General features: G+C 45.5%; 1 protein-coding gene across 13 annotated transcripts in view; it reads right to left on the bottom strand.

Moving 5' to 3' along the window:
* RYR1 (ryanodine receptor 1) overlaps positions 1-26,457 on the bottom strand; it is a 166,375-nt gene that overhangs the window by 68,253 nt on the left and 71,665 nt on the right. For all 13 annotated transcript variants that reach the window (XM_083159885.1, XM_083159890.1, XM_083159891.1 and 10 more), the window contains 33 exons: positions 26,194-26,394; positions 25,024-25,132; positions 23,023-23,175; positions 22,374-22,647; positions 22,076-22,190; positions 21,722-21,854; positions 21,544-21,638; positions 21,277-21,412; positions 20,905-21,091; positions 20,044-20,155; positions 19,234-19,354; positions 18,902-19,071; positions 18,192-18,412; positions 16,421-16,511; positions 16,087-16,227; positions 15,824-15,987; positions 15,605-15,683; positions 15,425-15,514; positions 14,985-15,128; positions 14,744-14,824; positions 14,187-14,262; positions 13,613-13,736; positions 13,417-13,532; positions 13,099-13,166; positions 12,718-12,839; positions 11,380-11,429; positions 11,096-11,156; positions 10,720-10,958; positions 10,262-10,343; positions 5,347-5,477; positions 4,941-5,261; positions 1,210-1,450; positions 587-674 (listed from right to left, as the gene is read on the bottom strand). In XM_083159885.1, coding sequence (XP_083016011.1) covers positions 587-674; positions 1,210-1,450; positions 4,941-5,261; positions 5,347-5,477; positions 10,262-10,343; positions 10,720-10,958; positions 11,096-11,156; positions 11,380-11,429; positions 12,718-12,839; positions 13,099-13,166; positions 13,417-13,532; positions 13,613-13,736; positions 14,187-14,262; positions 14,744-14,824; positions 14,985-15,128; positions 15,425-15,514; positions 15,605-15,683; positions 15,824-15,987; positions 16,087-16,227; positions 16,421-16,511; positions 18,192-18,412; positions 18,902-19,071; positions 19,234-19,354; positions 20,044-20,155; positions 20,905-21,091; positions 21,277-21,412; positions 21,544-21,638; positions 21,722-21,854; positions 22,076-22,190; positions 22,374-22,647; positions 23,023-23,175; positions 25,024-25,132; positions 26,194-26,394 — 4,536 coding nt within the window. The remainder of the gene's footprint in view (positions 1-586; positions 675-1,209; positions 1,451-4,940; positions 5,262-5,346; positions 5,478-10,261; positions 10,344-10,719; positions 10,959-11,095; positions 11,157-11,379; positions 11,430-12,717; positions 12,840-13,098; positions 13,167-13,416; positions 13,533-13,612; positions 13,737-14,186; positions 14,263-14,743; positions 14,825-14,984; positions 15,129-15,424; positions 15,515-15,604; positions 15,684-15,823; positions 15,988-16,086; positions 16,228-16,420; positions 16,512-18,191; positions 18,413-18,901; positions 19,072-19,233; positions 19,355-20,043; positions 20,156-20,904; positions 21,092-21,276; positions 21,413-21,543; positions 21,639-21,721; positions 21,855-22,075; positions 22,191-22,373; positions 22,648-23,022; positions 23,176-25,023; positions 25,133-26,193; positions 26,395-26,457) is intronic.

Genomic DNA, 26,457 nt, shown 5'->3' with positions numbered 1-26,457 from the left:
CCCCACCATCCTCCCTGTGCCCCCTAGTGGAGGTAGAAGAAAGGCAGATGGTTGTTGTTTTAAATGAGTTGCACCAAGTGGGCCTAATTCAGATCTGGTTTGATCCGAGTCTCACGTAACAATGTACCAATGTTCCATAGTTGGCGTATGCGCTGGACCTACTGCGCTTGTGCAATACAGGTTCTGCATTGTTGGATGCCAGATGTCAGTAAAATGACAGGGGCAGAGAGGGGGCAGTGATGGCCTCCGTTTCCCAAAATGGCGTTGGCCACGCAGTAGGCCAGTGGTGTTGCAGGTGATCCATTGCTGCACACTCAGACGCAGAATGGATCAATAAAGCATGGAGGGGGCTACTTATATCAGACACCTCCTGCTGCATTACCATATTATTGCATCACTGCTGCTTCCATGTAAGCAGCAGTGATAGCAGCTCCGTCCACCTCTGAATCAGACCCAGTGGGCTATAGTGATTTCAGTGCACGCCTTTCTCCACGGATGACTCACGTGGCAATTGGCGTAGCAACAATGATATATTTGTAGTTTGTCTGAGACAGAAGTCTACAACCAATGTAAAGCAGCAGCTTACGTGGGACTTAGACCAGAATATGAACACTTCTCCAACCATTCGAAACAGCTCCTCAGCATCACAGTTCGGGAGAGTCAGCCAGTTTGCCCTAGGAAAAAAAAACATCTTATCTACTTTTGTAAACATTTCATCAAAACTAATTCAGAAAATTATAGTTTTTCATTTAAAGCAGTGGTGGGGAACCTCAGGCCCGGGTGCCGTATGTGGCCCCCGTAGCTGGTCTGAGTGGCCCTTCCACCTGCCCAGCGGCTTTGCTGGGAGTCAAGTACAGGGCAATTCTCGCGATAGGTCTGTAGTTCTTGAAAGATTCCTCTTAATCAACAGCAGCCAGAGACTGTCAGTCCTATTCTTTGGCAGCCGCCAGAGCGTAGGACGGCTACAGCACGACAATTTGTAATAGAAATTTTTACATATGGCCCCCAAAGAATTTTTTCCCCATTCAAATGGCCCTTGGCACAAAAAAGGTTCCCCAACCCTGATTTAAAGGAAGCCAAAAGATATCAGCCAACACTGTCAATGCCAAAAGACTTCTTCAGAGTAAGCTGGAGAGATATCAGTCATTGGTTGCTGAGCAATATTTAATAATGCGGCCCTGCCAGTGGTTTGATGATCTGTTACTGTACCTGTTGTTATCTACATAGCGGATAAGCAGAGGGTACAGGGCATAGAGGTCTCTGCAAAGAACAGAGAACTCATCTCGTATCAGAGTCTCCGAATCTTCAGACTCGCTCTTGGCCTCCAAACGTAGCTGCTCCTCCTCTGCAACCACCTTGCCTGCCCGTTTTTTCAGCTTCTCCATGGTGGGAATAAAGTGAGATCGGAGGAGCTCTGGTTTTGCCTTGCTCACAATGGGTTGGGCAAACACTAGTAGAGAAGATAGAGAATATATGATTGAGAACCGCAGAGTCCTATCCTACCTATTCCTTGTGAAAGTGTACATTCATCTATGTAGCAGATCCCAATATTCTACATACTATGCTTGTCAGAGAAGAAACCTGGTCAACTAGCACATTGAGATGATGGAACGCCACCACTTGGAATACAAAATTCCTTTTATCTCATTGCAATAACCAGGACACTCATTGACATAAACAAGTCTGAAGAAACAGGCCGCGCACCAATGAAACGCGTAATAGGTTCAGGCAATTCTTCTTCCATGTTCCCCCCCACAAAGCTATATATTCCTTACCAGCACTGTGAGTAATTTGTCTTCATTTTCCCATTAACTTTTAAATAATCATGAAACAATGCCAACCAAATGGTAATGACTTTCCAAATGGTAGAGCAGGTGCCAAAAAGAACTTTCTTATTCTAGATTCACCGTAAAAGGTTCTGGATCTCGCTCATTTCTTTAAAAGGCTGCAACTGGTTCACTCTTTATCACCCTTGCGTTCTCTCTTACTGGGCCAGATGTAGCAAGCTTCAAAAAGTGATAAACAACCAGCCAATCAGCTCCTACCTGTCATTTTTCAAACCCAGTCTGTAACATTTTAGTTAGTAGCTGATTGGCTAGCTCCATTTGATCACTTTTTGAAGCTTGATACAGTACATCTGCCCCACTGGCTTAATACATCTGCCCCAATAAGAGTTAAATGCATAAACCTTAATATATATATATATCTCCTATATATTTGGCTACATCTGTCACTCAAAGTGGGTGTCTGTGTCTATAACGCTCTGTTCCTGGACTTTCCTCTTAATGTGTGATTGCCTTCATCTGTGCTGAACACCTTTCTGAGAAATTAACCTGTTTAAAACAGGTGATGGCAATCATACATTAAGGGGAAGTCTAGAAACAGAGCATTGTGTCCCTCCTGGAGAGGGTCATGTTGGGAGGTATGTGACAGAGAACCAGCCCAGTGAGCCCACAGACAGTGCCAGACACCCACTGCCTTCCCATGTTGCCCAGCACTGCTACTCCACAGCCACCAGGTGAGCGCCCCCCTCCCGCGATTTGCGGCAAAACCTCCCCCCCCCGCGCGATTCGCGGCAAAAACACCCGCTCCCCCGCGACCCCCCCTACCGCGATTCGCAGCAAAAACACCCCCGCGACCCCCCCTCCCGCGATTCGCTGCAAAAAGAACCCTCCCACGACCCCTCCCGCAATTCGCGGCATAACCACCACCCCGCGACCCCCCCCTCCCGCGAATCGCGGCAAACCCTCCCCCGTGCCCCCCCCCCCCCCGATTCGCGGAAAAAACACCCCCCCGCGACCTCCCTCCCGCGATTCGCGGCAAAAAGAACCCCCCCGCGACCCCCCCTTGCACGATTGGCGGCACCCCCCCTGCGACCCCCCTCCCGCGATTCGCGGCCCCCCTCCCGCAATTCGCAGCAGCCCCAGGATTAAATGGCACATGCAAAACACTGACATGGCTATGGTCGACAATGAAAAAGGTTGACATGAGTTTTTGAAGATTTATTTTTAATTTTTTTTATTTTTTCATATTCATTGTCATGTGTCGACATGGACACCAATGAAGTGGCACACTTATGTCAACATTTACATGTGTTGACCTTTCTGTGTTGATTTTTTTCTTGTGGCGATTCGCGTCACACCCCCCGCAACCCCCCCTCCGGCGATTCGCGGCACCCCGGCACCCCCCCGCGACCCCCCCCCCTCCCGCAATTCGCGGCAACCCCCCACCGGAACCCCCATGAACCCCGCTCTCCCGCGATTCGCGGCACCCACCCCCCGCAACCCCCCCTCCCGCAAATCGCGGCACCCCCAGGATTAAATGGCACATGCAAAACACTGGCACGGCTATGGTCGACAATGAAAAAGGTTGACATGAGTTTTTGAAGATTTATTTCATTTTTTGAATGTTTTCATATTCATTGTCATGTGTCAACATGGACACCAATGAAGTGGCACACTTATGTCAACATTTACATGTGTTGACCTTTCTGTGTTGATTTTTTCTTGTGGCGATTCGCGTCACACCCCCCGCAACCCCCCCTCCCGCGATTCGCGGCACCCCCCGTGACCCCCCACCTCCCGCAATTCGCGGCAACCCCCCACCGGAACCCCTGTGAACCCCGCCCTCCCGCGATTCGCGGCACCCAACCCCGCGACCCCCCCCTCCCGCAATTCGCGGCACCCCCCGTGATTCGCGGCAGCTCCAGAATTAAATTGCACATGGAAAACACTGACATGGCTATGGTCGACAATGAAAAAGGTTGACATGAGTTTTTGAAGTATTTTTTTTCATTTTTTGAATATTTTCATATTCATTCTCATGTGTCGACAGGGACACCAATGAAGTGCCACACTTATGTCAACATTTACATGTGTTGACCTTTCTGTGTTGATTTTTTCTTGTGGCGATTTGCGTCACACCCCCCCCACAACCCCCACTCCCGCGATTCACGGCACACGCACACACACACCTCCCCCGCGATTTGCGGCACCCACCACCGCGACCCCCCCTCCTGTGATTCACGGCACACCCCTGCGACCCCCCCTCCCATGATTCGCCGCAACCCCCGCCCCGTAACCCCCCCTCCCGCGATTCGCGGCACCCACCCCCGCGACCCCCCCTCCCGCAATTCGCGGCACCCCCCCCGCGATTCGCGGCAGCTCCAGAATTAAATTGCACATGGAAAACACTGACATGGCTATGGTCGACAATGAAAAAGGTTGACATGAGTTTTTGAAGTTTTTTTTTTTCATTTTTTGAATGTTTTCATATTCATTCTCATGTGTCGACATGGACACCAATGAAGTGCCACACTTATGTCAACATTTACATGTGTTGACCTTTCTGTGTTGATTTTTTCTTGTGGCGATTCGCGTCACACCCCCCCACCCCCCCCCCGCAACCCCCACTCCCGCGATTCACGGCACACACACACACCCCCCGCGATTCTCAGCACCCCACCCCGTGACCCCCCCTCCCGTGATTCACGGCACACCCCCCGCGACCCCCCCTACCATGATTCGCCGCAACCCCCGCCCCCGTAACCCCCCTCCCGCGATTTGCGGCAACCCACCCCGCGACCCCCCTCCCGCGATTCTCTGCAATCCCTCCCCTCCCGCGATTCGCAGCATCCACCCCCCCACAACCCCCCCTCCTGCAATTCGCGGCACCCCCGCGACCCCCCCTCCCGCGATTCGCGGACACCTAAGTTGCAATACAGGCATCTTTCATACAATTCTAACCATATTTCTCATATACAAACGTTCACAAATTAAGGGGGCGCAGCCCCTTACGACGGTGTGAAGAGCGCCCGTAGGGCGCGATGAATCACCTAGTATATATATATATATACACACTTTATACATGATAGACACACTAGCTACATTTGCCACTGTTTTTGTTGTATAAAACAATAAAGAAACCACTTTATACAATACCTGCCAGTCTCTTCATCCACGAGGCCTCATCTATGCCCAGGTTGTTCACGACAATGCGCAGGATGTTACCCAGCAGAGCGTTGAGGTGCTCAGAGGTCACGCTGGTGCAGCAGGGTGTAGAGTCATCTGGGATATTTTCTGGTCCTCGTTCCCACCAGCGGGGAAGATAATTACACAGCATGGGCAAGGTGACCTCGATTACATGGGGCATCTCTGTATATCGGGCACCAGATTCTGCCAACATCCCGATCTCCCTCATCAGAGTTCCCAAGTCCGGGATGTCTGGGCACATTTCTTCCACAGAGTTGGGGAGACCCAAGACTAAAGGAAATGTGAGGAAAAATGTGGCGTTAGGACTGAAGGGAAACTACAAGGAACATATTCATTGTCTTGTTCTCATACTCACTAGCACGTTCCCGGGGGGACTTGGTGGTGTATACAGAGTAGATGTTGTATTCGTTCAGGTGTGGTTCCAAGAAGGCTACAGGCATGGCTGCAGCAAGTCGGGCAAGACACTCCCCCAAAGCTGGGCGTTGCCTAAAGATAACCAATAATGAACATTCCTTCATGACAGCACACACATAGTTGCCTACCCCCCCCGGACATGCAGCAAGGTCGACATGTGTTAGGTCGACATGGGTCAAGGTCGACATGGATCTAGGTCGACATGACATTAGGTCGACACAAGCATTAGGTCAACATGGGCTAGGTCGACAGTCGAAAGGTCGACATGGGCTTTTTTCACTGTTTTTTTACCCGAATGTCGACACAGTCAACATGGACACACATTGCAATGCTTCGGGCAGCACTATTTTATTCTCCCACCACGCCCTAGTGGATGGCAGGTCATGAAATACCGCCCGTCGGCACATGTCGGCTCAAAAAACAGTGAAAACCCCCATGTTGACCCTTTGACTGTCGACCTAGCCCATGTGGAGCTAATGCTTGTGTCGACCTAGATCCATGTCAACCTTGACCCATGTCGACCTTGCTGCATGTTGACCTAGTGGTGTGGACACAATGCTTGTCGACCTAGTTGTTGTAGACCTTATGACCACCCCTTAGAAAGAATCAGAGTGTGGTGTATTACCATTGTATGACCGTAGATGGCACTGTAGACTACTAAGTTAAATACAAATTGGTTTCACTAAACTTGCGGACTTTACAAAAATGCGCATACCCAAGAAATTCAAGAGCCAAACAAAAACGTCAGTTTGCAGCAGTTGCGGTGAGGGTGGGCACATTTCCTACAAAATTTGATCTTGGAGAAGTGCATTAAAAAGTAGGGAGTAAAAAAATTTAAAAAGCTTATGGCAGAAAAGGGAGTTCATGGGCTGTTGCTATGGGTAACCAACATCCCATGTGAAATAGAAGTCTCATCTAAGAAAAATTTACCCCTATGAGTTTTATTTTATTACACTGGAATTAAATGACACATGGCAAAAAAATGTAGGTGCCTAAATTTTTTTTAAAAAGTAAAAAAACAAAAACAAAAAAGATCAAAGGCAATTACTGTATTATTTAGTTGAAAAAAAGGTACTCTTTACCTAGAAGGGCGCCCATCGCGGGCATCGCATGTACTAAAAAATCGCATGCGATGCGACCGACGCGATGACCGCGATTTCCCATAGGGAACAATGTTAAATGTCCCAATTGACCCGATTTTCCAGAGGAAACAATGTTAAATGGTCCACAGAGGCCAAATAGGCACCCTGAAGTGTGAAATGGCCCCCCCAATTGTTAACGCCACCCCACGATCAACGTGAACCCGAAGCGTGGCGAGCGCAGCAAGCCCGCGAGGGGCGGCAGTACGCGTCCTCCGACCTTTTCATACCCCCACTATCCACGTCAGCGTAGAGTTGAGAATAGAAAGTGTGGCGAGCGCAGCGAGCCACCGACACCTTCACAGGTATACGCGTCCCCTCGCGGGCTTCACAGCTGTCCGTGTCCCCTTGCGGGGCTCGCTGTGCTCGCCACGCTTCGGGCTCAGTGTCTCGCCACACTTTCTATTCTCAACTCCACGCCGACGTGGATAGTGGGGGTATGAAAAGGTCGTAGGACGCATACCGCCGCCCCACGCGGGCTCGCTGCGCTCGCCACGCTTCGGGTTGACGTTGATCGTGGGGTGGCGTTAACAATTGGGGGGGCCATTTCACACTTCAGGGTGCCTATTTGGCCTCTGTGGGCCATTTAACATTGTTGCCTATGGAAAATCGGGTCAATTGGGACATTTAACATTGTTCCCTATGGGAAATCGCGGTCATCGTGTCGGTCGCATCGCACGCAATTTTTTGGTCGCATCCGACGCGGTTTTTTTTCCTTACGATGCCCACGATCAAAATCGTGGGCACCCTTCTAGGTAAAGAGTACCGAAAAAAATACTTGAATTAAATATAATGAGATGTTAAATTTGATAAAGTTGACTTAGGGGTCATTTGAGATTGGAATTGGATTGTAAATGAAATTCGCAGTGCGAGTTTGCCACGAGAAGCTTCCCTACTCCTCTACTGTGTTTCTAGGCAACACTGAGCTCTCTGTCTACATGCAGACCCAAACATACTGTATGAAGAAATGACATCAAGAAGTAAGAGAGAGAAACATTTCACAAAGGTCGGAAGCCTTGCATCATGCCAGTTGTGTAACGGAATAGCCTATTTTCTAGCCAAGAACGAGGACTTGCATTATAAAATATTTAACTTTTTAACTTTTTTTTTTCTGTTTTATAATACCTCAATAAATAATAAAAAAAAATGTGGTACTTGTGTATTATCACAAGATTTGAGGCTTTTCCCGGGCAGAGTGTACAATTTTAATATTGCGTCGCATCACATGCCATTATAATGGCATGCGATGCGACGCGATTTCAATGTTAAATGCCCAGGCAGACCCGATTTTTAATTGTATCCTCACCCTGATGGGTAATAAGTATGTAAAATGCCCCCCCCCCCCCCCCCATTGTTAACGCCACCCCACTATCAATGCGCTCGCCACGCTTCAGGCTCGGTGGCTCGCCACACTATATAAAATCAACTCCACGCCGACGTGGATAGTGGGGGTATGAAAAAGTCGGAGGACGCGTACCGCCGCCCCTCGCGGGCTCGCTGCGCTCGCCACGCTTCGGGTTGGCGTTGATAGTGGGGTGGCGGTAACAATAGGGGGGCATTTAACATAGTCATTACCCATCAGGGTGGGTGTACAATCTAAAATCGGGTCTGGGGGGCATTTAACATAGGAATTAGGCATCTGGGTGCATGTGCGACTTAAAATCGGTCGCATCGCATGCGATCATATCGCATGGGATGCGACGCAACTTTTGGTTGTACAATTAACTGCGATGGAATTTTTAGTCTCCTTCATCATGAAACATGCCAGTGGATATTTAACCAATGTAAAATGCGTTGGTAAATTATTACAGTAACTGCATCCAAATATGGTTAAATCTAAGAAGAAAAGGTCAAATTTAAACTTATTTTTGTGGCACACATTTTGCAATATTGATTTGTAGTTTTGCATGGTTTATTTTTGTCAATTGTTTTGCAAAACTTCCTGTCTATGGGCCTGATTCAGCCTCGGTTGTAATTTTGCATTCTTTGCAAACTTACAACTGGTGGCAGTAAGCACCCTACACACCAGGTCCCTCTCCACAATTCATCCAGGATACGCCTGCATTGTCCGGACTATGCCCATAAAATGGTTGGTTGCCGCCCCGCCCTCTCGCGCTGTGCTCTGCGGTCACATTTGCATGGGCACACATGCGCAGTACTGAATTGGGTCCAATATATACAAATTGTAAGTAGAAAATAATGTAATACTCTTGTCATGTTATGACAGTTGGTCTGAACTCTGACCCCCTTCTACCGCTAGTGAATCTGCTGTGCTATATAAGAAACTGTAAATGAACAAATAAATAGTGTCGGTGATGTTACAAGAGTTCTGGCATAACACACATCCACAGTCTCTGAAGACTTCTGTTTCGGTATTTCCCATACTGACTCATCAAATGCCTCTATAAAAACAAATATACTATTGAAAATCACCCAAAAGCATCACAGAATTACCCACAAGCCAAAATGTATGACATATTTGATATGATAGATGCAATGCACCGGCTGCACCGCCGGTAGTTCCGCTCCTGTGCAACAGGGTTCTGTATGATTTCCCGACATTCAAAATACTGGCGGTCAAAATATCGACAAGCATTGGCAGTAAGGATGCCAGGGCGTTTTTTTAAATGCTCAATCCTGGGATCATGGGCTTGGCATCCCTATTTTAAAAAAGGGAAATTCACACCGGGATTCACAAGCAACACACAGAGAAAAGGTGAGGATGTCACAAAAAGCACAATAGTAAAAATTAAAAGAAAACAAAGCAATGCTAAGTATAATCTATATAATAAAGTCAAGTGCTGATAAAAGAAATGAACACAAATGAGGGTAAGAGAGATATGGAGTATAAAAGGAGGATACAAAAAGAAGGAGGCGCAGAAGGCTGTGAAGATAGGGGAGGAAAGAGAGAGACCTTAGGATAGAGAAAAGAGAAAAAGCCAGGCATTGCCAGACAACATCTGGGGCAGATTTAATTATGAGCGGAAATTTTAGGGAGCGGTTTTTGGCGGCCTCCACGTGTTACCTATGAAGGTCTGAGCAGAATCTGCCAACCATAATAGGTGTTAAAATGTGCAATGCAAACTACCCCCTTAGGGGGATATTCAATCTCCGTCGAGCATCTCCCGTGGGGGAGATGCTCGACGGGCCCTATTCAATGCTGTCTTCCCCGACAGCATTGAACAGGGTTTCGTGCCAGAACGAGCCCGACATCTCTAGCTGTCTGGCTCGTTCTGCCGAGAACAGCCGGGAAGTGACGAGCTGCTGGCTGCAGCTCGTCACTTCCCGGCCGCAACTCGCGGCCATGCCCCCTTCTCGCCCCGCTGCAGTCGAGCTGACCGAGAACGGGACTGGGTCACGGCAGGCGAGCAAGCTAGCCTGCCGTGACCTGAACATTGAATATCCCCCTTAGTGACTGATACATTAACCCTTTTTGCGTGCCAACATCTCTTTGAGAGATGTTCAAAATATCCGTTAAAAATGGCAGCGCCGCTCACATTTGTTATATAAATTCAAATAAAAAATGTTGTGCAAAAATTATTATATTTCCTATATAAGGTAAACATTACAGGTCATTATGATGAATAAAATTGTTTTCTTGGCAATTTTCACATTTGTTTTGATAAATTCACTTGGCACTCAAAGGGTAATATCATATGGACATATGGGAGATCGTTATGGATGATTATTATCTTATACTAAACAGATCTTGCTTACTTTTCAACGTAGGGGTTCTTAGTGGTCCCCAAAGAGTAGATACTGCACAGTGTTCTGTAGCATGAGACTTGTACATCGTCCACTGAAACGACAGAAGAAGACAACCTGTTAGAAGACCACTATTCCCAACAGAGTCCTATGTGGCCAACCGCACAAAATCAAGGAAACAACTACAGGAACGGAAACTCCCTGGAGAGGGATTTCCGACAGTGTAATACAGAACTAAATACTGCATCACGTGACACGCATCCTTACGGACTCGCATGTACATTGATATAGAAATACACAGGTACTCGAGGAACATAACAGAGAATAACAGGGTTTTGTGTCCATGACATTGAGTTGTGTCACTCAAAGGTGTTTGTGATATAACTTAGTACAGTGGTTGTGCTTGCTGCATACATCCTACATCTGTATCCAAGTGTAAGAGCTTTGTTATGATTCGCTCCCAAACTTACATATGACGTCATCGCCAAACTGGTGCTGTGCAATGTGCTCAAAGAGTGAGGTCAGAACCGGCAAGAGGGCCACCGTGGTGTAATTGATATTCTGGGTCACACCCTTGACCTGAGTACGGGACTGAGACACCTTTCCCAGCTTTAAGTTCTCCACCATCTTCTCTATGTCTTCAGATGCCCCTTCAAAGAAGGACCGTAAACCAGCCTTAACGATCTCTGGGCCAGACTTCATAACCGTCCTGTAAGGAAGAGATATTGTATTAATATCTCATATGACATCCTGACCATCAGGATTAATACCGCCAGGAATTTGTACCCAACCCGCATTATACACATCTTATTATCGCGATGGTAGGCTTGATGAGTATGTACTTACCTGGCATCAAGAGAACGAGCCAGAATATGTAGGCAGTTGACAACTGCTGGAGCGTCGGTTCCTGGGGAAACACGAATACGTCATTTTATGGGCAATTAAAAGATTGCACACAACCCAAACAGAGTTCACACGTAAATGCCCCCATCCACACCACAAATCCAGAGGAGAAGACATGTGGAACCCGGGGGTCTTTGAACAATCAGTATGGGGGTTTCATAAACAGCTCATGCAGTAAAGATTAGAGAATGACGGGGTCAGCACAGCAGCAATCTCTGACGGCTTACCAAACAGAGACACGCGGTGTCGAACCAGAGCAGCCATCTTACAGAATAGGCTGAGGAGAGCGAGAGAGGGGAAGGAGGAGGAGAGACAGCGAAAGTGAGTCGAAAAAGGTAACAGCAGTTCAATACACCACAACGGGGATTTCTACAGTGCACTGGGCTGGATTCAGAGATGTATGCTCACCAGCAGCCTCACAGATTCGAGCAAATGTGTACAAATGTGCAGATCCTTTAATAATTGACTCCCTGAGTGGTGGTGGCACAGTCTGGTCTCGGGATCTGAGACGCCGCCACCAGGTTTTTGTCATAGGGGATTGCTCTTGGAAGCTGAGACACGCACAGAAAACAGTCCCACATCTGCGTTTAGGCTGCCACTCCCCCGTTACCGCCCCGAATCTGTCCCTGCTTGACAGTAAACTGTGCAAATGAACCCTCACTGCAAGCAGGGTGGCTAAGGTAGCATGGCGGCCCATAGTGCGATGGTGTAGCATGCGCGGTCACGATAATCATTAGCGCCATAAATATCGGCATTGCGTACATCCCTGAATCTCGCCCATTATATATAGCATAAAAAAAATGGAAATATTGACACAATTTACCTCCGATATAGAAAATGCCGTGGAGAAATGCACTATAGATGTGTATTTATAAACGTTATTATTTCTTTTTCAATGTGGGTTCAGCCCACCTCAGATGGTGCACAACTTTGCCCTCACAAATCCTCTTGCTGTAGCGTGGAGGGTCACGTAGAGACGTAGACACATGTGCAGTCACAGGATTAAACACCGCCCACTGCCCCCCCCCCCCCCCCCCACTAAGACACTATCAGGTGTCTTAGTTCTGCGTGTTCCCTGTATGGAACAGGGCGGGCAGCTGACTTCCGGAGATGTTAGCTGCCCACTAGGGATGGCCATTGACCATCAGGCCAATCAATGAAACACAATGGAAGACCATCGATATGTAAAAATATCGATGGTCATCCATTGCATAGTTTAGCACTATCGATGGCCAGCTGTAGAATTGTCATCGACGGCAACCATCGATGGCAATGGCAACAATGGCCATCCCTACTGCCCACCCCCGGCAGCTGCATCACTGCCCGATTTCCATGGGAACACCCAGCGTTTTCATGGGAACACCCATGAAACACTGGGCGTCCCCATGGGCACGTTCCCTCGCCGCCGTCCCATGGTGGGTGCGAACGGGACGGAGAGATAGCAGTTCGCCATGCCCGTTTGCACCCACCATATTCACACGTGCACAGTAGTAAAACATTGGTCCCCTGTACGAACGCGCGGGGGACCGAGCAGATCAGAATAAGGGCCAATGTCCTGCACTAACCTGGCGATCATTTCTTTCTCCTTGTTAGACGCATGGCCACCGCTTCCCAGGACCTTAGCTGGTGTAGACAGGAAGTACAGACAGTGGTTGGTGAAGTACTGGTTGATGAGAAGCAGAAGAATCTGTAGGACAGAGAGGTGTCACTGTGTGAGCCGAGGATGATGCCATGAGTGTAGAACGTACTGTATGTGATCTTAATTTTATTTTTTAGTTTAGCTAACAACCATTCCACCATAATCTTCAATCTTTAAATTAGACAATTAATCCATATGCGGAGTGGTTTCTATGGGCTTTGTTCGTAAACATCCCCCCCTCCCACCACCACTACCACCACCCCCCCTTCCCCCCCCAATATAAGACAGACACATTAGATGCACCCACCTTTGCAAAGAATTTGATTTCTCGTTCGTGTGGCGATTTCTCTACTCTTCCACTGCTCACAACAGCCTCTAAAAGCACAAAACCGTAACATTGGGTCTCAGTAGGACACAACCAAACACCACCGCAACCAAAGACCAGCGCAAGTGACAGGACAGAATGATAACACTGTCTAAATGTTATGGCGTCTAACTATTATGGTATACATACAAAAACGGCAAATTATTTTTAATGTGGTTGCGTTTATGTTTTTTGAGGCCCTGTCCAGCTGCATCAAGGATATTATACGAGCTTAGCTGCAGAGTCCACACATCCTCTTACCCAGGTGAGCGATAAACTCCTGCGCTGTGTCCATAAGCTTCAGGAGTTTCTGTAGGAAGCCATAAGCAAAGCGTTTCTCGATGGAAGAAGTGTCCAGCTCCATATCTTTCAATCCCCTACGCAAAGATAAGTCATGTCAGCGCAATCCCTCTCACATCAATGTTGCATGATCCAGGACCTCTTCTGTCCTACTCACCTGGTCACTGAGTAACCATTGAGCTGGAGAAATTTCAGCAGCTCATGCGCCTTCTCTCTGTCTCGGGCCTTCTCTTTGGCGGTCAGTGTATCATAGGGTACGAGCAATGGATGGGTGCCACCACCTGCAAACGAACACAAATGACATACTGTATTGGGATCCGATATGGTGATACAGAGAAGGAATAAAGGAATACTGTACAGGCAGAAGGATGGAACACTGGTATCCTAGTGGTATGGTGACAGCAGAGGGAGAAGGATGGATCCCATTGGTAAAGTACTGGAGCAAAGGGTAGGATACTATATAGTAACACCGTATGTGCACATGAACAAGTGTTGGCCTATGGTTGGTAGCAGAGGAGGCTGTAGAGGGGGGGGGGGGGGGGGGGGCTGCAGCTCAGTTCAAAATTCAAATAGGGAATGCACAGCAAGTGCCACCAACTGCCATTCCAAACTGACTCACTGAAAGAGGGTGTGGCTCCCCTAATTGAATTTCGGACTGTGCTGCAGCTCCACCTCTGGAGCCACCACTGGTTGGTAGAGTATGATTGGTGAGGAGCTGATTAGGATCTTACCTTTGGCTTCCAACTCATGCTTCTTCTTACGCCCCCATGTGTTGTGATAGTTCTCTGCCAGCTGCTCAGCCATTGACTACAAGGGGGGGGGGGGGGGGGAGAAATACCAGGAATGGTGGTTAGAGTTAGGTCTGTGACTTATGTTTATATAAATCTGTTAGTAATTAGGACACAGTGGCCGCGGCATGCTTCATTACTGTAGTCTGCAGGAAACTGAAGATGAAGAACAGAGATACACCATGCAATATAAACAATAAAAGCTATAGGCTCCGTAACCTTGCACCAAATACATATGATACAGTGGACCTTTATATACACCAATTATTTGTCAGTAATAAGTGGCTGACTTCCCCTTACAAATGCTACCCTGTGGCTCTATGTCATCCTAACTACCCTACATTCCCCCATAGATTGTAATATTTTTGTTCATATAGCTGCAGCTGCATTTATGGGGCTATGCGTTCCTAGGTAAAGCGTGCTGCACCGGGACCAGCTCACAACAAGACAGCACAGAAAAGTAGCAATTGGAGTCTCCAGTATATCATCGTAACCCTTACCTGCAGCTCTCTGGAGAGGGTAAGTCCGGTGAGGTCAATAGGGGTTGGACTAAAGGTTTGCACTGAGGGGTCATAGGTTGCCTAAAAACAAAGATGACAAAATATGGAGACATGATCGTAAATAACAAAATGACCAACGTAATAATTGTTCTTATAATAAATATATCAGTGATAGCCAGTAATGGTGTGATTCAGCTATTACCGTAACATTGGGGTAACAAAGACCCCAAACATTTCCCACCTGCGCAGATTGGGAGATCTTTCTAGTTTTTGTTTTCTTCTCCGTTCGGTCTTCTTCTCCTTCTCTGGCTTTTTCAACCATCCACTCCCAAGCGATCATGGCTTTCAGAGACTCTTTGATAGGCCAGCGATAGATCTCCTTGTCCTATGGAAGAGCAGTAACGGAGAAGTTTAAACCCAGGTCCGTTCATCTTAATTGGCCAAGAGGTGGTACCAAAAAGATGATGAAGAACCAAAAATAGGGGGAGATTTATTAAAGCTTGGAAAAAATCAAATGGATAATCAGCTTCTATCACGTGACAGACTGTGTCTGAAAATGACATTTAGGAACTACCGGTTGGTAGTTTATTTCTCTCCATTTTATTTCTTTCTACATCCTGATAAATCTCCTCCATAGTCTTCTTCTGGGGACACATCTCATGCACAGAAATTTTATCTTACCTTTTCTGAAAAGGTCTTATATGGCCGTAGCATTGGATGAGTTTTGGCTTCTTCATCCACGGTTTCCCCATAGGACCAGTTATTTTGTATCTGTAGCAAAGTAAAAATGTGCAACATAAATAAATTCTCCAGGCATGGAGTTTAAGCCTACATTTCTAAATACAAGAAATATGTTCTCACTTTCTCGAAGGCCCACTTGTCATGGGTGTACTCAGCATACTTGTTGATGAAGCCATCTAGCTTTTCAGGGATGATAACACTGTAACAAACAATACAAATATAGGATATATCATTTATGTATAATCTATACATTCCAGTCCATGCAACAATCCCTAGTGTCCACACCAGGCAAAGTGTCTACATGGCACACATCTCATTCAGTACTAGAACATGTCTTACTTTAAGGTCTCCACAGGCTTGGGGTCAAAGTTTCCTTCAGCATCTACAGATGCCTTCTTCTCAGTCTTGGAGGAGTAGCTGGCATCCACGTAGTCAGGTGGGATGGCACCAGCAATTGCACACAGGCATGGCATAGTGATCTTGTACAGATCAGCATCAAATTTCTGTGAATGGAGAGTTCCAGATTAATCTTCAGAAACATACTGGTGATGTTCTCGATGGATAGAAGAAATAGCATTAGTTTAGTTAAATGTCTACATTACCTTGTGAGCCAAAGACTCAAAAATTCCCCAGAAGAGTTTCCTAGTGAGGTGAAGCTCTTCTTCCGATGAGACACCATAGTTGGCCCATCCAGTTGGAAGACAGTAATACTTCCAGCAACGCTCATAATGGTTGGTGAGAAGCTGAGAGATGCAAGGACGATGTGGGTTATGGCACAAGAGGTCATACTTTAGATGGAGCAAGAGGTAACTTTATCGGTGCTCAAAACAAATGACAAGAATTCTTGGCAACGCACGAACTGTAATCTATGAAGCATTATTGGAAACTCGAATGTGACTTGATGACCAAAAGAGATAAATATATTCATGTCCTCACCTTCAGTGGCATTTTGGCAAACTCATTTAGAATTGGCACATCAAAGACCAGCCTTCGCAGGAGATGCTGCAACATGTTCGGACGGAGATACCTGGTGGCAGAAACATGTTCGGTCAATGACGTGTGCTCCGATATAACCAACTGGTCTCAACAAAATGTATCAAGAGATCTATCAAGGAGCTTCAAACATAGCAAATAACCTTAGATTGATAACAGGTACCAACAGTACTACATAGATTACAAAGCTATAAAAAATATTTCACCTGCTGCAGAATATCTTATATACAGATGTGTCCTCATACAATGATGCTCAAGTGGTGGCAAAAAGCAACTTTCAGCGCACCTGGTCCCATGTGACAGGGCATGCATAAGCCTAGACCAGTAAGTCTAGACCTAGAACAGTTCACATTTTCCAGGTCTCCACACAGAATAATAAGTGAAATAATAAGCTGCACCTGTAAACTGTTTTAAATGTGTTAGTGAATAATGAGTGCACCTGTTCACCTGCCAGGTTACCTGGAAAACGTGAACTGTTGGGGGTATGTGAGGACCGAGGATGAGACCCACTGGCCTAGACTTATTCAGCACTGTGATGGCCGGGAGCTGCTGTGGTTTCCTGGGGCACTACCATAAAATGCTGGGGTGCCGCCCACAAATGCTGGCTGCCGGTCTTTCTTGCTGTGAGCGGCCAGCAATGACAAGCCATCGCTGGCTTTGTTCACAGGGAGACTTTGCGCGCACCATGAAGTGTCTGCATGTGCGGCCTTCTGATAATCGCTTGGGCTCCGAATTGTGAACGGGGATGAATCAGGCCCTTTGTATGTGTTTAAAACTAATTCCTGTGCAGTTACAGGGCCAGATGTACTAAGCTTCAACAGTGATAAAATGGAGAGTGATAAACAGCCAGCCAATCAGCTTCTACCTGTCATGTTACAGACTGTGTTAGAAAAATGTCAGGTAGGAGCTGATTGGCTGGTTGTTTATCACTCTCCATTTTATCACTTTTGAAGCTTGATACATCTGGGCCACAATCTCTAGTAGAGCAGTATTGGACTGGGACATGAAGGGCCCACTAGGGAAAGCAGTGCTAGGGGCCCAAACTTTAGGGGTGCCATCTGTCACCACAGTGGGACTTGGCAAACCATTAGCAATGACATACAAAGAGCAGGGCCCCTTTATAAAGTAGGGCGGGGGTGTCAGATCCAGCCACTTTGATTGACAGGAGGGCAAACATTGGTGTCGTTTCTATAGAACCAAGCACCCAAGTTCATTTATGATCATGCTCCAACAAGTTATTAACCCCTAAGGAGGGAAAAGGGGATTCTCAGACAGTTGGGCCAACCGTTGGGATTTCCCTAGAGAACCATGTTTTGCACCATCTGCAATGCAAATAAGGTGCAAAATATAGAACATCACAGTGCGCTACACCTCCTGTCACAGCGTCTCAGTTACTTCAGGTGTCTCGCTTATGAATGTTAGGTGTATAAGGACACATCTGTAGGATGAGATATCTGATTTCTAAACTATCTGTTCTTTTAACCTGACCAAAAAGATTTATATCTCTGATTTGTTCCCTAAACGTGGACAATAGCCATGACGAATATATTACACAGAATAAAAGTCACAAACTTAGTAATTATGAAAGATTTACTAGGAGGCTACATAGTCCTTACATAAATATGTGAGTGACCGGATAGAAGTTCTCACAAGAGTTACATAAGGAATTGTCTCCCCCGGTTCCGCGCTACAGAGATCCCGCCACTGCTGTTACCTGCACAACGCCATCAGGCACTCCTCAATAACATCTCGCTGAGCCTTAGTGAGGGAGCGTCCACGGGACAGACGGTAAATGGTGTGCAGCATGGAGTCTACCATGATAGCACGGTGCTCAGTGCCGGCAAACAAAGGGGCACATTTGGTGATGAGTGGGAGAACTGCCAGGCACAGGTACCGATTTAAGGACAAGGCCATTTCTGTGGTACTGAAGGCAGCCTGAGGTCCAAAGGAGAGAGAACATTTTTTATATTATCTAATGATGTATGGAAAGTGGGAAACAGAGACAAGGAAGATTAAAAGTTGAGAATAAACAAACAAACAAAAAAAACCATAAAAACATAACATAATAACATAAGTACAATCAGGGCTATTTTTCAGCAGGCTCCAGCAGGAACTGAGGCCCTTATTCTAGTTCACTCTTTCTGACAAAATATTTCTTAGATGGACAAAACCATGTGCACTGCAGGTGAGGCAGGTTCTACTTGTGCAGAGATAATTAGATTTGGGTGGGGCTTTACACCTGCCTCACCTGCAGTGCACATGGTTTTGTCCATCTAAGAAATATTTTGTCAGAAAGAGTGAACTAGAATAAGGGCCTCAGTTCCTGCTGGAGCCTACTGAAAAATAGCCCTGAGTACAATAATAAACGTACAGGCAAAAATGACTAAGCCGAAGGGGTGGCTGTGGGGTCATAGAGCTACTCACTGTGTCCAGAGAGGCTGCTGCCCTCATGTCCGGCAAGAACCCAACTTCCAGCACTTGCAGCAGGAAATCCTGATTGTCAATACCATAGACACGATCCAGGAACAGTACCGTCGGCGCCTTGTGGTCTGGTAGAAAGCTGGCAGACATTTTTGGCTCAATGATATTGCCATCTAGTGAAGAAAAATATAGATAGGGTGAAAATAAGATGTAATTTAAAGAACTCGACTCTTATGCAACCAATATTTTCTGGTCTGATGCTTCTGCCCTCCCTGATGCTTAATTAGGACCAATACTAAATGCAGCCAAGTTCAATAACAACCTATGCATCTTACCCTTTCCGAAGGCCGGAATTTGCAGAGGGAGACTAATAACTCCAACCAGATCCTCAATGGGCACCAGGGAGCGGAGGATGGCACGGATCCGCAGAGCTTCACCTTTACCGGCCTGAATGAGCTGCAGAAAAACAGGGACACATCAACCAGTAACACAAGGTAGTAGAACAAAATGAGGGTGGAGAGAGGCTGATAAGCTTATGAAGAATGCACGTACTAGTCATAAAAAAAGATGTTTAGGCATTAGGCTATTAACAATGAGTCTAGATCAGGCATGTCCAACGTTGGCCCTCCAGATGTTGTGAAACTACACATCCCAGCATGCTTTGCCACAGTTTTGCTATTAGAGAATGCTAAAACTATTGCAAAGCATGCTGGGATGTGTAGTTTCAAAACATCTAGAGAGCCAACGTTGGACATGTCTGGTCTAGATCATAGGTTTTCAAACTCGATCCTCAGGACTCCACACAGTTCATGTTTTCCAGGTCACCTGTGGACTTTTAAAATGCGACAGTTGGTGATACAAAGCGCACCTACCGTGTGACCTAGAGAACGTGACCTGTGTGGGGTCCTGAGGACCGAGTTTGAGAACCACTGGTCTAGATAAATTGACAGCACTTCCACCTCCCAGAGACGCCCATTTCCCAGAGAGTGGACTGTCAACTGACAGATAGCCCACTCAGTCCGCACTTGCCACCTGTGTGTGTGGGTGCCTGATCAGTCAGCCCCATGTAAAGGGCAAGAAAGAAATACATGACCATGGTAAATCTACATAAGACAAAGGCAGAAGCCTTCTCATACTGTACTCACATGCATTTCAGGAGCACAGCGACCCAGCAGGTCAATAAGAGCTGCATAGAAAGACATGATGGCATTGCCAAGGTGCACGCGGTTCTCTTCATGAACTTCTTCCCCTCCATACCTGGAAAGGGAGCAGAGATGGAAAAAATTACTTAAGAAAATTAGAAGAATATTTTGGAAAATTCAGAAATAATTGAGGCAGATGAGAAGAGCGAGGTACAAAATGTTCAGATCGTCGGCACTATAATGTTGACGGTGCCTGAGAATACCTTATGTCAGCTGGTGCTTCAAGTGTTGACATCCACATAATGTGAAAATCATGAATGTCAACAGTACAGTTACCCGTCTAACCCGTAACCGAACTCTAATATGGACTGTCGATCAAGTCAACATGGCAATGCCGATGTTAGGTCCATGTCAACACAGCTCACTGTCAACATTTTGCCTCTGTTGACATTCTGAATGTCAGCATTTAGATCATGTTGCCATTTTGGTGTTAACATTTTCAATGACAACATTTTGAGTGCAAACCACTGAGAAAGAGAGAACAGATATTGTAATGGAAGGGAGGAGAACTCTAGAGAAGTAGAAACAATAAATGGGTATATATTGCAGAATGTAACAAAGGGGAATAATTAAATATTCTGGAAACAATGGGCCTGGTGCATCAAGCAGTGAAAAGAGAAGTAGACCAATGGATGAGTGGTCCATAGCAACCAATCAGCATCTGCCTATCAGTTTATAAGGTGTACTTGGTTAATGCTTCCTCAAAGCTGATTGATTGCTATGGTCAACTTCCCTCTATATACTGCTTGTGAGATCGATAAGGTATCAGGAGTACATTTAGGATTGAAGGCTAATTCTACTCACAACTCCCTGCGACGGTCTTTCTTGACTGTTGGTCCATCCCTGGCAGGGTCTTCAGAGATCTTGATGGCTTCTTCAATAGCAGCCAGCAAACCATTGCCTCCCTCACCCCTGAGGGCAGGACCAAAGCACTCTGGCCGTCGAATCAGGAGACGTACCACCACATTGGCATTCTCCTCCACGCTTTCACCTAGGAATAGAAATAAATAAATTAGGGGAAACAACATATATTTTATATTTCAGCAGATATGTTCTTTTAAAGCCTCACTTTTGTTTTTAGAGATACCAAATTAAAATTTGTATTCCAAAACACACTGACAGAATTCTAGACACCTCTAGATGAGTCAACAAGGCATTTTCTCATACCGCACTTACCGTTTACAAAGACAGCAAATCTCAGGAAATCCAGATACCTCTCCCCACCTGCTGGATTCCACCCGATATCGGGATAACCCTTGGCCAGAAGCATAGGACAGCTCTGCAGGCCACAGCCGGCGAGATAGGAGACGACCTGTGGAGAAAAGGAATAGTTGGTGAGTTGGGAACAACTAGGGAATAGATGAGATAAAAGAAAAACAATGGTGTACTGTATGTTGATGAACACAGATGTATATTCTAACACTACTCAAAACTCTATTGCACCTTCTCAAGGTCCTGCTCCTGCAGTGCAAGAGCCAACTCGTTATTGTCAATCACTGAAGCAGCAGCTACATCTAGAGGAGTTGAACCTCTCATTCCTGCAATACAAAGTCACAGAGTAATTAGACTATGGCTACTAGTAGAACCTTAAAGATCTTGATATACACAGGGATGGACTTACCCAAACCAATACCACTGTTCTGTAGCAAGTAGCTGAGATGGTCAAACATGGCTCTTTGGTTCTGTCGACTGATTCTACAAAAATAGCACAGGAATCGGCAGCAGTTGGTGACCATTTTGGGGAAGCGAATCTCCTGGAAGAGAAGTGTTTTTACATTTTTATGCAAGTGTGCTGAGAAGTAGGCACTAAATAGTTAACTACTGAAGCTAAAACTCAACCCTCCCCTCTAAACCCTCCAACCTTCTCCTGCTAGACCATATTTATCCAATAAAGCCAAAATAGAACAAAAACATAGAAAAAAAAACCTCATATATTTGCGCTGTGAACTTTTTTCGGACAACAAAGGGTAATTACCTTCGATTCACCTCCACCCAAAACATTGACCATGACTTCCATGACAGTCTCGTGCATTCCCAGAGCTCGCATAAGGTTGGGATGTTGGTAAAAGACCTTGTTGTTCATGATGTTTCTAGAAAAGTGAACATGAAAAATTATTTTATTTCAGAAAGTAAAACTGCCACAGAATAAATATACTGGCTTATCCTTCTAGAAAACTATGTAAGGTGTAAAAAAACATAAAAAAAAAAACATCTTTAATAACTTCAAATTTATTTTTACTTAATATACAGTACAAAAATGCATTAGGACAGACCCAATGCTCTGGATCATCAGGTTTTCCTCCTCGGGTCCCATTTGCACGATGAGCAGCGACCGAATCTGACCAAGACTTTCAAGAAGGTTCATGGTGTCCTCAACCGATACAGCATTGATAGTGTAGGCCTTCGGCAAGGCTCGGATAAGCTCCCCCAGACCATCATACTGTCTGTGCAGCAGGCTGAACATCACTCGGACCAGCTCAGGGCTTTGGATGAAAGACTCCTGTGCCCAGTGAACCATGGTGTGAGAGATGAGCTCTTGCAAGGTGCCTGGAAGGAAAGACAAAGTACAAGCTAATGAGTGATATCCAGAGTGTAGTAAAAGTTAAACATAGTCAAAAGGTCAAAATGGTAGTGCCCAAAAGGTCAACCTGGAAATGGTCGACACAAGTGGAAACATGGACCCTCACAGGCTAGCGTTGCTCACCATGTTTTCTCATTACTAAACCCACGTGGATGGTAAATGATGAAAGAGTTGAGAAAAATGACCTGTCCCCCCAAGCAAAATGTGTGTCAACTATATGTGTGTGTCAACCATTGGCATGTTGACATTTTGAATGTTTAGCACTGTTGAACTTTAATCTTTTGACCTAATGCAAATTCTAAAACTCCAAAGTCTCCCGTGCACCATAATCCTTCACTTACTGGGCTTTGGCTCCTCAACTTCTTCTTCTTCTGGCTCAGGTTCCGGCTCCTTTTTGCCCCGCAGGCTCCGTACTTTCTCCACTAAATTGAGGAGACGCCTAGTCAGGCTTGTGTCTTCCTGCTCTTCCTCCTCTTCTCCTTCCATGTGGACACCTATTTGGTAAAAGACATTATTATTAATATAAATTAATTATTAATACCAATTTATGAATAGACCTTTTTCTTTAAAAATATATATAGATATTTACATCCTTTCTATATGATTTTTTTCAGGTTTATATTAGATATATATTTTTTGAGCTTATGAAGTAAAAACCACCTGTGGGAATATTTTTCTTCTTATAAGTGTAGATGAAGAATTAGATATAAAATAAATCTATAAACCTCTATACTTACAAAGTTGTTATATATAGCTGACAGATTAATTTATTTTATTACAAACTAAATCTACAATTGGATAATATAAAATACCACATTGGGACTATATTCTATACAGGCCTATAGAGCCTATTGCAGGTATGTACACTGACATACTGATTTATAAATTGAACATATACGGTAATTTGAACATTTAATATTCCCCGTCCATCTGTTCCACTATCTGTTTAACTCTCCATCTATTCAACTCTCCAAGTTTACCATTCTTCTTAAAAAATAATATTTTAAAAATGAATATGTATTGTTACTACTTTTAGTTATATACAGTATCTATTTTTTATTGTTAAAATATGAAATTATATGTAATGTCAATATATGTATTATATGTCTGTACTACATTTTGTAGATCATTTGCCCCTGATGAAGTCCTTGAGCTGGACGAAATGCGTTGGGTACTGATTGCAATTTTGAAAATCACTCAAACAACAAGAAGTTATAAGTGTATTATTATGATTATTACTTTTCTCTATATGGTTTCAGGAACATTTTTATGAGGTGAAAGTTGGGTGCTGAAGACACTATTGGTGGTGTTTGTTGAAGTCTGGTCCTTACTAGTAGGGGAACCAGTGTCAACAGCGACCTATATATACACATATCTACCTATATTTACACACACACACATATATATATATATATATATATTTATTTACTGTTTTTTAGTAGTGCATACTGGGAGTTTAATAAATATATATATATATAGTTAGTGGGGTTTGCGGCCTGGCACTCTCCGGTCCTCTTTGCAGCTGCCCCGGTGCCTTCTCTTAATATGGGTAGTAGAACGAAGAACAGGCGGCACTTTGAGGTCTTTTCAAATAAATGTATTTGAGCAGAAAGGCTTAACGTTTCGGAGCTGCGCTCCTTTTTCAAAAGCTTTTGAAAAAGTAGCGCAGCTCCGAAACGTTTAGCCTTTCTGCTCAAATACATTTATTTGAAAAGACCTCCGAGTGCCGCCTGTTTTTCGTTCTACTATATATATATATATATATATATATATATATATATATATATGCGGAGCCGCTGAGAGGTATGCTGTGTCCCGGTAAAATTTTGGGGCGTGGCCTAATCGCAGGAGGCCCCACACCCCCAAAATGTTTAGTTTTTTTTTTAAAAAGCACTCTAAAGTGGAAGGGGAGTGTTATTGTCGTCGTCCCCCCCCCAGCAGCAGCAAAACACACCTACAGCATGTGCTGTTCTGACAGCAGGCTCAGCATGAGCTCTCACACTGTCAGTGAGACGCTCATGCTGAACCTGTTGTCAGCACTGCACATGCTGTAGTGGTGTGTGCTGCTGCTCGGGAGGGATGGAGAGGGAAGGGGGGGATCGGACCAGGGCCCCTCCAGCAAGCCCAGGACTGGGTGATTAGTACCCCCCCCCCCTCTCGGCGGCCCTGTGTTCATATATGCAGTATATATACACAATAGGCATTTGTCAGAGACAAAGTTATATACAGTATAGCTACAGTATAAGAAAATGCAATACAAAGCATGTATATGCTGGGCCCTGAACAGTGCCGGCCATATAATAGGCCCAATTTGCCTCCATGGTAAATATAGGTCTGCTCACCACAGTGGGCCAGGAGGTCCCCATGGAACTCAATCAGTTCATCCCGAATTTCCTCGGGCACAGGATAATCCTCCTCAGGAATGTTCTTGGAGTTCACCAACATGTTAATCTAGAAGAACAATGGAACACGTGTGAATAAGTGGAGGTAAAAAATAATCCAGAGTAAGGGCAGCCTCACCTATTACAGGGATGATCTCACAAGCCAGGTTAGAAAACGTCTAACACCAAAATTGATGGTTTTATATCACATCATGAAATGTGGCTTCATGTTCTCCAAGGAGAAGAATACCTGTTGGTAGAACACCAGCAATCCTGCAACTTTCATGAAATATCTTGTTTTATTCTTCTACTTATTGAACATGGAAACACATCTTGGTACTTGTGTATTATCACGGCGCCCATCGCATCGCATACCATAAGGCATGCGATGGTATGCGATGCGATGCGATATCGTGCAATGTAGTACAATGTCATACAATTTTAAAATTGTATGGCATTTTATATGGCATACAATGCCATACAATGCGATGGGATGCGATTATAACTTGTATAAGCACCCTAATGGGTGCTTACAATGTTAAATGCACCCTAATGGGTGCTTACAATGTTAAATGCACCCCCACGCCACCCCCCCAGTATAAACGTGAACCCGAAGCGTGGCGAGCGCAGCGAGCCCGTGAGGGGCTGCGGTACACGTCCTACGACCTTTTCATACCCCCACTATCCACGTCGGCGTGGAGTTGATTTTATAAAGTGTGGCGAGCGCAGCGAGTCACCAAGCCCGAAGCGTAGGACGCGTACCGCCGCCCCTCGCGGGCTCGCTGCGCTCGCCACGCTTCAGGTTCACGTTTATACTGGGGGGTGATGTGGGGGTGCATTTAACATTGTAAGCACCCTAATGGGTGCTTATACAATTTTTCATCGCATAGGGGTCTAAAATCGCATCGCATCGCAGTGCATTGGGTGTATGGCATGCGATGCGATGCAATTAAATATTGCGCGATCACATATCGGGGGCGCCTGATAATACCCACATCTTTATTTTTTCTCTTTTATGCAACTTGATACGGTGTAATATGGCTTGTGAGCTCTATGGCTGTCAGACAGATGTCAGGATCTGTGGGCTATTGTGCAACATTGATGTGAAGAACAATAGTAATTTCATATCACCTGTTCTTGTGGAGGGGACCGGAATTCCCTTGTACGGCGAGCAGTCTCCGCCGCTGACATAGTGAAAGCCTGCATCAGCTCCTTGTAACGCTTCCTCTGATTGGTCTGCAAGCTGTCTACATGGCGCTCTGAGAATGCAATAATGGCTTCAACGCGATGCTGCAACTCTCGGTCACAGAAATACTGCAGCAGGTTGCACATCTATGTGAGAAGAGATTGTTGATTAATAGAACACCGTTATCTGACAGAGTTACTCAAGATTGG

Source organism: Crinia signifera, chromosome 9, assembly GCF_055691185.1.
Source record: "Crinia signifera chromosome 9, ASM5569118v1, whole genome shotgun sequence".
In the NCBI taxonomy this organism is placed as follows: domain Eukaryota; kingdom Metazoa; phylum Chordata; class Amphibia; order Anura; family Myobatrachidae; genus Crinia; species Crinia signifera.
Note: the sequence above shows the minus strand (reverse complement) of the source record. Positions and strands in the feature narration are given on the sequence as shown.